This window comes from Mobula hypostoma, chromosome 3 (genome assembly GCF_963921235.1).
Source record: "Mobula hypostoma chromosome 3, sMobHyp1.1, whole genome shotgun sequence".
Classification (NCBI taxonomy): Eukaryota; Metazoa; Chordata; class Chondrichthyes; order Myliobatiformes; family Myliobatidae; genus Mobula; species Mobula hypostoma.
Genome location: NC_086099.1, coordinates 18,203,329 through 18,217,473, shown reverse-complemented (window position 1 = coordinate 18,217,473; position 14,145 = coordinate 18,203,329). Strand labels below are relative to the sequence as shown.

The window sequence follows — 14,145 nt, the reverse complement described above, 5'->3', positions numbered from 1 at the left end:
AATGGCCTGATTCTGCGATGTCATATGGAGGTACAGCAGTTAATTTACAGGACTAGTAACCCAGATGCCTGAATTAACAACGAGAGATTATACTTATTTCCTACCATGTCACCTAAAGTTAAAGTCAATTAATGTGCTTAAATTTTAAAAAAGTTATGAAAAAATTATGTTTCTTAAAAAAAATCCCCTCTGATGTACTGATGAGTAGAAATCTGCCAACTTTATGATTTATCTTGTGTTTAGACTCTCGGCAGTGCGGAGGATCAGAGGATTCTTGGGGTCCGAGTCCATGGGACACTCAAAGCTGCTGCACAGGTTAACTCTGTGGTAAGAAGGCGTATGGTGCATTGGCCTTCATCAGTCGGGGGATTAAATTTAAGAGCCCAGAGGTAATGTTGCAGCTATATAGGACCCTGGTCAAACCCCACTTGGAGTACTGTGCTCAGTTCTGGTGGCCTGACTACAGGAAGGATGTGGAAACCATAGAAAGGGTGCAGAGGAGATAAACAAGGATGTTGCCTGGATTGGGGAGCATGCCTTATGAGAATAGGTTGAGTGAACTTGGTTTTTCCTCCTTGGAGCTACGGAAGATGAGAGGTGACCTGATAGAGGTGTATAAGATGATGAGAGGCATTGATCGTGTGGATAGTCAGAGGCTTTCTTCTCAGGGTTGAAATGGCTAACGCGAGAGGGCACAGTTTTAAGGTGCTTGGAAGTAGGCACAGAAGGGATGTCAGGACTAAGTTGTTTTTTTTTTTACACAGAGAGTGGTGGGTGCGTGGAATGGGCTGCCGGCAGCGGTGGTGGAGGCAGATACGATAGGATCTTTTAAGAGACTCCTGAATAGATGCATGGAAATTAGAAAACTAGAGGACTATGGGTAACCCTAGGTAATTTCTATAGTAAGGACATGTTCGGCATAGCTTTGTGTGCCGAAGGGCTATGTTTCCATGTTTCTTATGGTTGGTCCAGACCACCAACCATAAACACAAGAGATTCTGAAGATGCTAGAAATCCACAGCAATACAGACAAGAAGCTGGAGGAACTCAGCAGGTCAGGTAGCATCTTGAAAAGGAGCAATCATCGACGTTTCAGGCCGAGACCCTTGTGTCTCGGCTGGTAACATCAATTGATTATTCCTTTCTATAGATGCTACCTGACCTGCTGAGTTCCACCAGCATTTTGCATGCATTACCCCAGACCACCAATGTGGATGAATTGTAATTTCCTATTATAAAAAGTCCTGGCAAGCCATTCGATTTAAGAGCTGTTAGAGAAAAAGCAACTAATGCTGCCCTTGGTAGCAACACAGTTTCTGAATAAGTGATAAAAAAAATTAGTTTGAAATATAATGTCTTTCACATCTGCAGTGTACACAATCTACAGCCTGCAGATTACTTCTGGTCTGTAAGTTCACTAAACCAGCACAGTCTCAAAGACTAAAATGTTTTAATTATATAACAGTATGCATTGAAGAAGTTGACTGAAAACTAAGTGTTAAAATAAGATATAATAAACAATCACAGTGAGAATGTAGAAGACTGCCTCTTCCTTTAGAAAAAGAGTTTCCAGCCCTTTATGCCATGGACCCAAACCATTAACCAAGGGGTCCGTTGATCCCACGTTGGGAACCCCTGCTCTAAAACCAGGAAGACATTGATGACAAAATCTACCAATGTATCAGCATGGCCTTCGGTCAACTAAGGAAAATAATTTTGAAGATCAAGACTTCAGACCTGGCCTGAGCCCTTCTTCCAAGACATACGCCAGCTGCAGCATACATTCTAAAGCACTGGCAAAAAAAATAGTAACAGTCCTCCAAATTCACTGGGGGAAAAAAGCATCAGTATGTTCACTTGACATCATCTTCAGTATCAAGGACAAAGTTGCTTTTGTTTGGTTATGCTGGATTAGCCAACATCTTGACAACCTTTACAGATGACTTTTAACCTACTCTAAGGTTAGTCCAATGCTTCATCGGCCAATGGGCCTGCAACATGCTGTTCTATGTTCATTGCCACTGACTTGTAGGAACTTCTGTACAATGATTACTCAAACTGGAGAAAGAGCATTTGGGATTATATTAAGGTCATGCACATAGAAGCTTCACAAACCCACCCATCAACCCCACCCCTCTAGGACTCTGTTTCTCGTGAAATTCTACTACATTTTAAAAACAAGCAAGCTCTCTTTTCACTGAGATTGGGTGAGACTATAACTAGAGGTCATGAGTTAAGTGTGAAAAACAATATGCTTAAGGGGAACGCAAGGGGGATCTCCTTCATTCAGAGGGTAGTACAAGTGTGAAGCGAGTTGCCTGCAGAAGTGGGTTCAACTGTGATACTTGAGAGGAGTTTGGATAAGTACATGGATGGGAGGGGTATGGAGGACAATGGGACCAAGCAGAACAAAAGGTCGGCACGAACTAGATGGGCCAAAGGGCCTGCTTCTGTGTAGTGCTCTATGACTCTTTTTCTCTGTAAATCCATGCAAGAACATAAATCTTGAGGCAGTGTATGGTGATTATACATCTACTGAGATAATAAATTTACTTTGAACTTCGAACAATTTTGAAGCAACGCCAAAGGGTATGTGGACCTGAAAATGTCTATTGGTGCTCCCGGCACTGCCATTCTAGCAAAAGCTCATTGTCTGGTCTCCTGTTCATCAAGATGAGGTGCTTGAGTGTCAAGGAGTACAAAATGATTGTTACTCTGGATCCCATGCAGCAAAAAAAGCATAAGGAACACCAAAAACAATAAATATAAAATCAATGTAAAACACAATGTACAAGTAATCGTTATACACATAGACTGATTGTACATACATAAAGTGGCACTAGGTGACGTGCAGGTAGTGGTGGTGTCTGGGTTAGTGGGTGGAGATGTTGATAGGTGGGAAGCTTGGCGGTGCGTAACCTCTTCCCCGACGGGAGTGGGACGAGCAGTCCATAAGAAGGGTGGTGGGATCCTTCATGATATTGCTGGCCTTTTTCTGGCACCTTTCTCTATATATGTCCTCGATGGTGGGTAGGCTGGTGCCAGTGAAGCGTTGGACAGTTTTAATTACAGTTAAATTAAATAAGTTGTGCAAAAATAGAAATTTTAAAAAAGTAGTGAGGTAGTGAGGTTCAATGTCCATTCAGAAATCCCAATCATACCTTTGCTCAATGCGGCCAAAAAGTTCAATTCAAAAGGTTCAAAGGAACATCTAAACAAGCCTGATGCATTTTGGAAACAAGTCCTGTGGACTGAAGTTAAAATATAACTTTTTGGCCGCAATGAGCAAAGGTACGTCTGGAGAAAAAAAGGTGCAGAATTTCATGACAAGAACCCCTCTCCAACTGTTAAGCATGGGGGTGGATCAATCATGCTTTGGGCTTGTGTTGCAGTCAGTGGCACGGGGAACATTTACTGGTAGAGGGAAGAATGAACTCAATTAAATACCAGCACATTCTGGAAGCAAACATCACACCGTCTCTAAGAAAGCCGAAGATGAAAAGAAGTTGGCTTCTACAACAGGATAATACACGTAAACACACCTCAAAATCCACAATGGACTACCTCAGAGGCGCAAGCTGAAGGTTTTGCCATGGCCCTCACGGTCCCCTGACCTAAACTTGATTGAGAATCTGCGGATAGACCTCAAAAGAGCAGTGCATGCAAGACGGCCCAAGAATCTCACAGAACTAGAAGCCTTTTGCAAGGAAGAATGGGCGAAAATCCCCCAAACAAGAATTGAAAGACTTAGCTGGCTACAGAAAGTGTTCACAAGCTGTGATACTTGCCAAAGGGGGTGTTACTAAGCACTGCCATGCAGGGTGCCCAAACTTTTGCTTCTGGCCCTTTTCCTTTTTTATTATTTTGAAACTGTAAAAGATAGAAATAGATAAGTTTTCTTGCTTAAAATATTAAAGAAATGTGTCATCTTTAACCTTATGCCTTTTGGAAATCAGTTCATCTTTTACTTGCTTAGCTATTCACAGTAACAGAAATTTTGACCAGGGGTGCCCAATCTTTTGCATGCCACTGTATCTAGAAAGGACTAGTATGACGAGCCATTTATTTTCACTTTACCATAAAAAAGCAAACATCTCTGAATTCCATTCCTATTTTCATATACTCTATCCAAATCTCACACTTGCAATCTGGATAACACGAAAAAATTTTAATGCGACTGCTGCTTTGGTCCAACAATTTACTGTTACAATGCAAATTTATGAGCTGTAGGAAAAGTAACTAGACAATCTAAAAGCCAGCAACTTCAGATGGCTTGTCTCAACCAAAGCAAAATTTCAGGTGCTCTTAAAAAAAAACACCATCAAGGGCATTTTAAGTATTTCACTTTCCTTTCGGGATAGTAGCCTTATTTTAATCCTAAAATCAATCCAGATCCTGCCACGGAGAGAATGAAGAGCATAAAGTTCCTTGGTGTGCACATAACGGACAATCTAACCTAGACCCACCACACCACCACACTATTCAAGAGGCACAGCAGCATCTACACTTTCTGAGCAGATTGAGGCATCGACAGCTACCTGTCCCCACTCTGGCACCTTTCTCAGCAAGGCACCATCGAGTGTCCAGTATGGTACAGAAGCTGTGAGGCACTGGACCACAAAACAGTAAAAAGAGTCAAGAGGATCATCGGGGTCTCCCTCCCCCTCCCTTTGTGACATTTACTGGAAGTGCTGCAGACAAAGGGCCCAAAGCATTATTGGGAACTTCTACCACCCATCACACAATCTCTTTTACCCACTACCATCAAGAGGAGGTATAGAAGCATCAGGAATAGGACTGCCAGACTGGGTAACAGCTTCTCCCCTCGTGCCGTGAAACTAATGAATACCCTACCATCATCGAGGTCTTATCACTAGGAGAGCGAGCTGTTTACTCTTTCGCTGTGCTGTGCTTTACTACATGCAATTTCACTTATGACTTGCTAACTTATAGTATAATATTTTGATTTATGTACTGTGTGTAATATATGTTGTGTGGGTGCACCGTGCTCCAGAGACACGTTGTTTCATTTGGTTGTATACATGTATAGTGAGGTGACAACAAAATTGAATTTGAGATCTTTTAACTCTATACTGTATTTACAAAGCACAACCACAGGGAATCCATGTACTTATAGTCTACTCAGTAATGCAATTCGTAACCAGAGGAAACTTAAAAAGAACTACAACTAGACTTTAAAAAAGGACAAAAATATTAATTGGGTTACTTACACCTGCAGACAGAAACGAACACAGAAATATACGTTTCATCGTGTTGCTGAGGTTGTTCACTTATGTCCTGCTCTTCACTTCTGGTAGATCTGCTAGAGTGTATGTTGCTTTAACATTTCCACAGAAACAAGTTCTCTTGGTACGGATAAATCAAAGCAATGCATTGAGAAGATAAACACTAGACCTTATTCAGCAGAACTCTGCCATCGTTCAGAGGCTACTGTCATTCAGCTTCGCACCATAAAGAATTTCTATTGTAAGATGATACAAGAGGATATCTGGAACGAGCCATTTGTGTGCTACTGAGATACCAAATTGTAATGACATACTATTCACTTAAGCATACAAGGAGGAGGATGACACCATGTTGGCACAGTTAGAAAAGAATGAGACAGCTCTGCTTCAAAACGTTAATGATAGAAGCTGGAATTGGGCAATTATATCTTGACTGTCTTAATAAGGCATACTTCATTTGTTGACTTCGGGAAGCTTTTAATAGACAAGGAATGGTTGGTATCAGGTGATGTTTTTATTAGTTTACGTTCACAAGTTGCATTATTTGAAGATACTGAATGTTTGAACAGGGAGGTAGCTGAAGAAAATCTCTTACAATACTCAATTTAATAGTTTTGCGAAAGTATATTAGTAATATTAATGCAGTATAAGATAATACTTGGGCTATTATTGATATTGCATTAAAGTCCTTTGAATTTCTGGCTTTATCCACAGATACTAAGAAAATAAATACTGCTTATGTTATGTCATAACCCTGGATGTTGGGGCGATTTTTGTTCTGTTCCAATTTATAAACAAACATACTGTATTGAAAGAGCCAGGCCACATTCCACAACTCTGAATCAGAATCAGGTTCAACATCACTGGCACTGAAATTTGTTGTTTGTACATTGCAACGCACAGTAATAAAAACACAAATTACAATGAGAATATATAAAAATAAATTAAATATGTAGTGCAAAAAGAGAGAGAAAGCTTTTGAGTATTTCCAATAACGGTCCTATATATTTGCTTCAGTTCAATATTTCAAACCAGATCTAACTTCAATGCTGCCAGTAAGAGAATTCTAACATCTGCAGAGGTTAAGTTATTAAAACACTACATTGAAAAGAAGCAGGTTTGCTTTTGCACACACTCGCAGATACCGCACACGCTTGTCTGAGAGTCGATGTCTTCAGGAGATAAAAATTAAATCAAGAAAGAAAACCAGCTGACGAAATGCAATATGCTGCACTCTAAGACAGGGGTCCCCAACCTTTTCTGCACTGCGGACCAGTTTATTATTGACAATATTCTTGCGGACCGGCTGACCCGGGCGGGGGGGGGGGGGTGGGGTGGGGTTGCCAACGGACAAGAGTAGCAGTCAAATACGTTGAGCTTACCCTAAGGAAGACTACAATGACCATGAAGCCTTGCGCGGGCACCAGTGCGCATGCGTGTACGTGCCGATTTTTTTCTACAAATCGTTTTTGGCAATTCTGTTCGGGGGGGGGTGGTGTTTATCACGACCAGAATATAGGTGATAAGTGGCTAATACACTCAATTTTGTTTCTAAAAGGGTTTATCTAACGAATTTAGTATTAAACACACAGTGCATATTTTCCTCGCATGAATATAGTGATAAGTCAATTATCAGGGGAGGACAGGGGAGTTTGAAGTAAGTGTTGAACGAACTTCCAGCAGAAGTGGTAGAGGCAGGTTCGATATTATCATTTCATGAAAAATTGGATAGGTCTATGGACAGGAAAGGAATGGAGGGTTCTGGACTGAGTGCAGGTTGGTGGGACTAGGTGAGAGTAGCATTCGGCACGGACTAGAAGGGCAGAGATGGCCTGTTTCCGTGCTGTAATTGTTATATGGTTATATAAGTCACTTATAAGTCAATAGCATCATAACATTTTAAGTAACGTTTGGATATTAAACACACAGCACATATTTTCCTCGTATGAACATATAAAATCATTGCAACACACCAATATCGCTGAATCAGTGGGAGCCCTGGGCTTGTTTTCCTACAACAAGATGGTCCTGTCAAGGAGTGATAGGAGACAGCGATACTCGAAGGGGGTTCCTTATATCCAGTCTATTCCGCAATTTAGTTTTCGTTGCATTCATTGCAGAGATATGTTGGAAATGGAAGCGATGTTTTCAGTGCTTTCGTGGCTATCTCAGGACATTTAGCCTTGACTTTGATCCGGAATGCCGGCAGAGATGTTATGTCAAACATACTTTTCCGCCCGCCGTCATTTGCAAACTCGAGGAGTTGATCTCCTTCCCGCGCTGACATAGATGATGCGTGGGTAATGAGCTCACGTGTGTTCAAGCTCAACAGTGCATGACAGGGAATGAGGAAAGGTGCAGCTGACTCATATCGTTTCATATCGCCAAATCATATCGCTTCCTCGCGGCCCGGTAGCACATGCCTTGCGGCCCAGCACTGATCCGCAACCCAGTGATTGGGGACCGCTGCTCTAAGATGCCTGCTACAAATCAGAACACATACCTCCCACATCGTTTACCATCAATGTATTCAGATAGTAAATGAAAATAACACTGGAATTGATACTTATGTTCTTTTTTTTATTTAGTAATAGTTGTTCTGCTGTAATATTTCCCCCTGTTCCACATTACATTATGATTAAATCAAAGTTCAAAGTGAAATTTGTTATCATAGTGTGTTTGTCCATTGTCGACATCAATGAGGACCTCAACACCATTATGATGGTGTCGAGACTGGCGCGTGATTTGGATTTAAGTGAGAGAGAGTTGCACAGCGTCTGCCTCACTCTCTCTTTCCAATTCCCATCTGGATCCAGTGACAAGACAGAGTCCAGACGGCTGGAGATGGGACTAGGTGTGGTGGATGACCAGGACGTCTTCTGTGTCTTGTCGTGCTCTACACATTCCACGACGCTTGCAGAGACCGCCTTCTTGACTGTAGGACCTTCCATTGGTCTCGCCTGCTCAATCCACCGGAGTCTGTCTTCACATACTGGGATAGACAACTCCCTATCTCACTGAGGGTTTGAGACCCGTTGGCTACCCTCACCTGGTTTAGCCGGCTTGTCGAAGCCGTTGCCCAGGGTGTGGCTGCTGTCGCATGCAAACAGCTACGGGGAGCCACAGGTGAGAGCTGAGTGCCAGGTGGGGACCAAAAGTGGACTAACCGCCTTGAAAAGGACGTGACATGTTCCCCCACCAGAGGTGCTACCCCTCCCTGACACCCCATACACCTCACTGTCATAGTACATACACTTCACCACATACAACCCAGAGATTCTTTCTCTGCGGGCATACTTAGCAAATCTATAGAACAGTAACTGTAAACAGGATCAATGAACAACAAACTGTGCAAATGCAGATATAAATAAACAGCAATAAATAGCGAGCATGAAATAACAAGATAAGTGTCCTTAAATGAGTGTAGTTATCCCCTTTTGTTCAAGAGCCTGATGGTTGAGGGATAGTAACTGTTCTTGAACCAGGTAGTGAGAGTCCTGAGGCATTTTTCTTTTTCCATGGATGTTGGCTGATCTGCTGAACGTTTCCAGCATTTTCAGATTTTACTCAAAATCAGATTTTTAACCATGTTATACTGAATTATAACTGAAGTAGGCTGATCCTAACTGGGCAGGGATTTGAAGCGAGTGCATGACTGCCTTCAATGAATGCTTACACTTTTGGGAGATGTGCAGTGTTGTCAAAAGCTGCCTTGAGATGAGTTCTGCAAGGCTGCAATTTGTGTGATTTAACTCAGCACAGCAATCCTGTAAAAGTCCTGAGGCAAACTCTCCGACAGCAAGGGCGACCATGACTTTCAAGTTGAGAGCAGTGCATGCACTTGAACTTATTCAACATTTGGGGCTTCTCAAAAAACACAAATACAATCAGATCCTTGGCAACCTCCTGCCAATGAACAACATTGCACAAAGAAGATGCCCCTTTAATGCATTTCTTTTCAAAAGTAAATCAGAGTTCTTTGTTCCTGCAACCACCCCTTTGTTGTCTTAATCTCTGGAATTTTGCTGTTTAGCCTCTGCCTGTATGCAGGTAAGAGAAGGACAAGGACAAATACATTAAGCATGTGAAACGCTCTCACAGGAAAGCAGCATCCATCATTAGGGACCCTCACCACCCAGCTGCCATCATTGAAGAGGTACAGGAGCCTTAGGACTCACACCACCAGTTACTACCCCTCAACCATCAGGCTCCTGAATCAAACTTCACTTGCCCCATCATTGAAATGTTCCCACAACCAATGGACTCGTGTTCAAGGACTCTTCATTTTAAGTTCTTGATATTTATTTGTTATTTATTTATTGTTATTGATTCATCTCTTTGCATTTGCACAGTTTGTTGCACTCTGGTTGAACACCTTAGTTGGGTGGCGTTTCAATGATTCTATTATAGTTACTATTCTATAGATTTGTTAAATTTCAGGGCTGCATATGGTGACATATATGTATGTACTTTGATAATAAAATAGTGGTTTAAAAAGACTGCCAGCTTGTGTAGTGGTGTGATTTTCTTTTTAATGGCATCATTCCTAGTTGAGAGCTGTGAAGAAAGGTGTTATTGAAAGTAGAAATGAAGACACCTTCCCTGCTGTTCTTTAGAGTATTGCTAAATTGGAACTGGTGCCAAGGACTGCATATTTGCCAAGCCTACATTAAGCAGAAAATATGCAGATTAATTTGTAAGCCAAGGTGTTCTGCAAATCAAAGCTGTAGTATTGATTGAAGAGAATGTGGCAGTACTAAAGAGAGGAATCAAGGACAGATATGTTTGGCTTGGCTAAGAAACAACACAAATGCCATTATACGACTAAATACACTCTACTATACAGGCTACCAAAGTTCAAAATAAATTTTAATTATCAAAGTGCATATACGTCGCCACATACAACCCTGAGATTCATTTTCTCGCCCGCATACTCACTAAATCCAAAAACATAATATAATTAATGAAGAACCAACAGGACGGACAAACAACCACTATGCAAAAGACAACAAACTGCAAATACAAAAGAAAAATAAATAAATAACCAATTAATATCTGGAACATGAGATGAAGAGTCCTTCAAAGTGAGTGGGAACTCACAAAGCTTCTGGGAACAGTTCAGTGAAGTTATGCCCGCTGGTTCAAAAGCCCGATACTTGAGGAGTGGTAACTGTTCCTGAACCTGGCGGCATGAGTCTTGAGGTTCCTGTACCACCTTCCTGATGGAGGCAGCAAGAAGAGACCCAGTAGGAATTACTCTGCACAAGTTACCACCAGGTGGAAAGGACACAGAAGAACAATTTTGTAAAGAGTTTTTGGAGTTTCTCAGACAAACACGGGTTACATTGTTCTCAACACGAATGTTGGTGTTATATTCACCATGCAAGAGCTAGATTAAGATCACATTCTTCAATGCTCAACAGTGATAAAGAAACAGCATCAGGCTTTGCCAGTTGGTAATACTGCATAACTGTGACCAGGGGATAGAGATCTGCACAACATTTTCAGCAGATTTAACCTTTAAACCAGCACCCAAGGACAGGAGATATTTCAAGAACAAAAGAAATGCATTAGGCTGATCAGCTAATACTGTATACACAAAAGGGATGTGTTAACTTAATAATTTCTCTTAATAATTTTACTCTTAATAATTTCTCCTTTCGCTCCTCCCACTTCCTTCAAACTAAAGGTGTAGCCATGGGCACCCGTATGGGTCCCAGCTATGCCTGCCTTTTTGTTGGCTTTGTGGAACGATCCATATTCCAAGCCTATACCGGTATCCGTCCCCCATTTTGCCTCCGCTATATCGATGACTGCATTGGCACTGCTTCCTGCATGCATGCTGAGCTCATTGACTTTATTAACTTTGCCTCCAACTTTCACCCTGCCCTCAAGTTTACCTGGTCCATTTCCGACACCTCCCTCCCCTTTCTAGATCTTTCTGTCTCTGTCTCTGGAGACAGCCTATCTACTGATGTCTGCTATAAGCATATGGACTCTCACAGCTACCTGGACTATTCCTCTTCCCACCCAGTCTCTTGCAAAAATGCCATCCCCTTCTCGCAATTCCTCTGTCTCCACCGTATCTGCTCTCAGGATGAGGCTTTTCATTCCAGGATGAAGGAGATGTCCTGCTTTTTTAAAGAAAGGGGCTTCCCTTCCTCCACCATCAACTCTGCTCTCAAACGCATCTCTCCCATTTCACGCACATCTGCTCTCACCAAATTCTACTGCCACCCCACTAGGGATAGGGTTCCCCTTGTCCTCACCTACCACCGCACCAGCCTCCAGGTCCAACATATAATCCTCCATAGCTTCCGCCACCTCCAACGGGATTCCATCACCAAGCACATCTTTTCCTCCCCCACCCTTTCTGCTTTCCGCAGGGATCACTCCCTACGCAACTCCTTTGTCCATTCGTTGCCCCCCCCATTCCTTCCCACCAATCTCCCTCCTGGCACTTATCCTTGTAAGCAGAACAAGTGCTACACATGCCCTTACACTTCCTCCCTCACCTCTATTCAGGGCCCCAGACAGTCCTTCCAGGTGAGGTGACACTTCACCTGTGAGTCGGCTGGGGTGATACACGTGTCCAGTGCTCCCGATGCGGCCTTCTATATATTGGCAAGACCCGACGCAGACTGGGACATGGTTTTGCTGAACACCTACGCTCTGTCCGCCAGAGAAAGCAGGATCTCCCAGTGGCCACACATTTTAATTCCACATATCATTCCCATTCTGATATGTCTATCCACGGCCTCCTCTACTGTAAAGATGAAGCCACACTCAGGTTGGAGGAACAACACTTTATATTCCGTCTGGGTAGCCTCCAACCTGATGGCATGAACATTAACTTCTCAAACTTCAGTTAATGGCCCTCCTCCCCTTCGCACCTCCTCCCTTCTTTATTTATTATTTTTATTTTTTTCCTCTTTTTTTCTCTCTCTCTATTTTCTCCCTCTGTCCCTGTCACTATAACTCCTTGCCTGCTCTACATCCTCTGGGCTCCCCTTCCCCTTTCTTTCTCCCTAGGCCTCCCGTCTCATGATCCTCTCCCTTCTCCAGCCTTGTATCCCTTTTGCCAATCAACTTTCCAGCTCTAAGCTCCATGCCTCCCCCTCCTGTCTTCTCCTATCACTTCAGATCTCCCCCTCCTCCTCCCACTTTCGAATCTCTTACTATCTCTTCTTTCAGTTAGTCCTGACGAAGGGTCTTGGCCCGAAACGTCGACTGTACCCCTTCCTATGGATGCTGCCTGGCCTGCTGCGTTCACCAGCATTTTTTTCTGTGTGTTGCTTGAATTTCCAGCGTCTGCAGATTTCCTCATGTTTGCGTTAACTTCATGTTTGCTTGTAGAGAATAGAGGTTATTTCAAAAGCTTGGCTCCAAAATACTGTGTTCATTTCTGGTCTCATTGTTGTAAGAAATATGTGGAAGCTTTAGAGAGGGTGTGTAGGATGTTTATCAGGATGCTGCCTGGATTACAGAGCATGTCTGAGGAGGAATAAGGATGAACGAGCTTGGGTTTATCCCTTTGGCAATTAGGATGAGAGGTGACAAGTGGCCAAAATGTGAGGTTACCTGCAGGATATGTTTCCACTTCTCCTTGCACACTGCATGAATCTGATCATTTCAAAACTTTGTAACTTCAGATTGCGAAGAATCTTAAATGCCATCTCCCACTGAATTTTCCACTCCCCATAAATACTTAAGCCTTGGTCGTGAAATAGAATTTTAAAGCCTCAAACCAAAACTTTTGAAGATTAAAGCAAGTAGTTTTGTGCAATTTTTCAGCTAAATACATACAAAATTTAAAGATTCCCAGCTTTCACCTATATAAAAGAACAGCTGTGAAGTTCTATTATTTTTATAACTTGTTTTTTATGTATTTTACTGTAGGAAAAAATGCATTCCATGCACTTGCTGAATTTGATAGAATGATATTCTTAATTAAGTGTCCTCCATACCCTCTCTAAAGCTACAACACAGAATAACTATTATAGAGTTAACAGTTTACTCCATAAACCATGACTCAAAGTGCTATCCACCAGCAACAGATTTTAGTATGTCACCTCTGCAAGCAAGCCCAAATCTCCAGTGTCTATGTAGTGGAAGAATACAAAAGTCTGCCAATTGCCTTAATCAGTTTATAGCGCACTTGTCCTTTGAACCATGGTTCCATAAATAAACAAACTATTTATAACTACAAGGTGGAGATTAATGTGGTGATTTGACAGGCATTTCAAATAACAAAAGGGCCAGCAGATAGCAATCAACTTTCCAACAAGTCCAAAAGGATGAGGCACAGATATATAACTGAAGATGTGTTCGTCACTAAATTCATGACTGAGTGAAATGGATCCGCATTTTAATTCAGAATCAGAATTCGATTTAATATCACTGGCATATGTCATGAAATTTGATAACTTTGGAACATGGAATATAGAATAGTACAGCACAATACAGGCCCTTCAGCCCACAATATTGTGCCAACCCTCAAACACTGCCTCCCATATAACCCTCCAGCTTAGATTCCTCCATATACCTGTCTAGTAGTCTCTTAAACTTCACTAGTGTATCTGCCTCCACCACTGACTCAGGCAGTGCATTCCACGTACCAACCACCCTCTGAGAAAAAACCTTCCTCTAATATCCCCCTTGAACTTCCCACCCCTTACCTTAAAGCCATGTCCTCTTGTATTGAGCAGTGGTGCCCTGGGGAACAGGCGCTGGCTATCCACTCTATCTATTCCTCTTATTATCTTGTACACCTCTATCATGTCTCCTCTCATCCTCCTTCTCTCCAATGAATAAAGCCCTAGCTCACTTAATCTCTGATCATAATGCATACTTTCTAAACCAGGCAGCATCCTGGTAAATCTCCTCTGTACCCTTTCCA

The 14,145-nt window shown here is 42.2% G+C and overlaps 1 protein-coding gene across 3 annotated transcripts in view; it reads right to left on the bottom strand.

Annotated features, from left to right (window-relative positions):
* Window positions 1-14,145, bottom strand: part of rai14 (retinoic acid induced 14) — a 257,024-nt gene that overhangs the window by 149,405 nt on the left and 93,474 nt on the right. Inside the window, exon 1 of one of the 3 annotated variants that reach the window (XM_063042726.1) lies at window positions 5,232-5,461. The exons of 1 other annotated variant lie outside the window; for it this stretch is intronic. In XM_063042726.1, coding sequence (XP_062898796.1) covers window positions 5,232-5,270 — 39 coding nt within the window. In that variant the 5' untranslated portion in view covers window positions 5,271-5,461. Of the gene's footprint in view, window positions 1-5,231; window positions 5,462-14,145 lie in introns of those variants that run through there. One more of the 3 variants, XM_063042728.1, reaches the window with a different exon arrangement.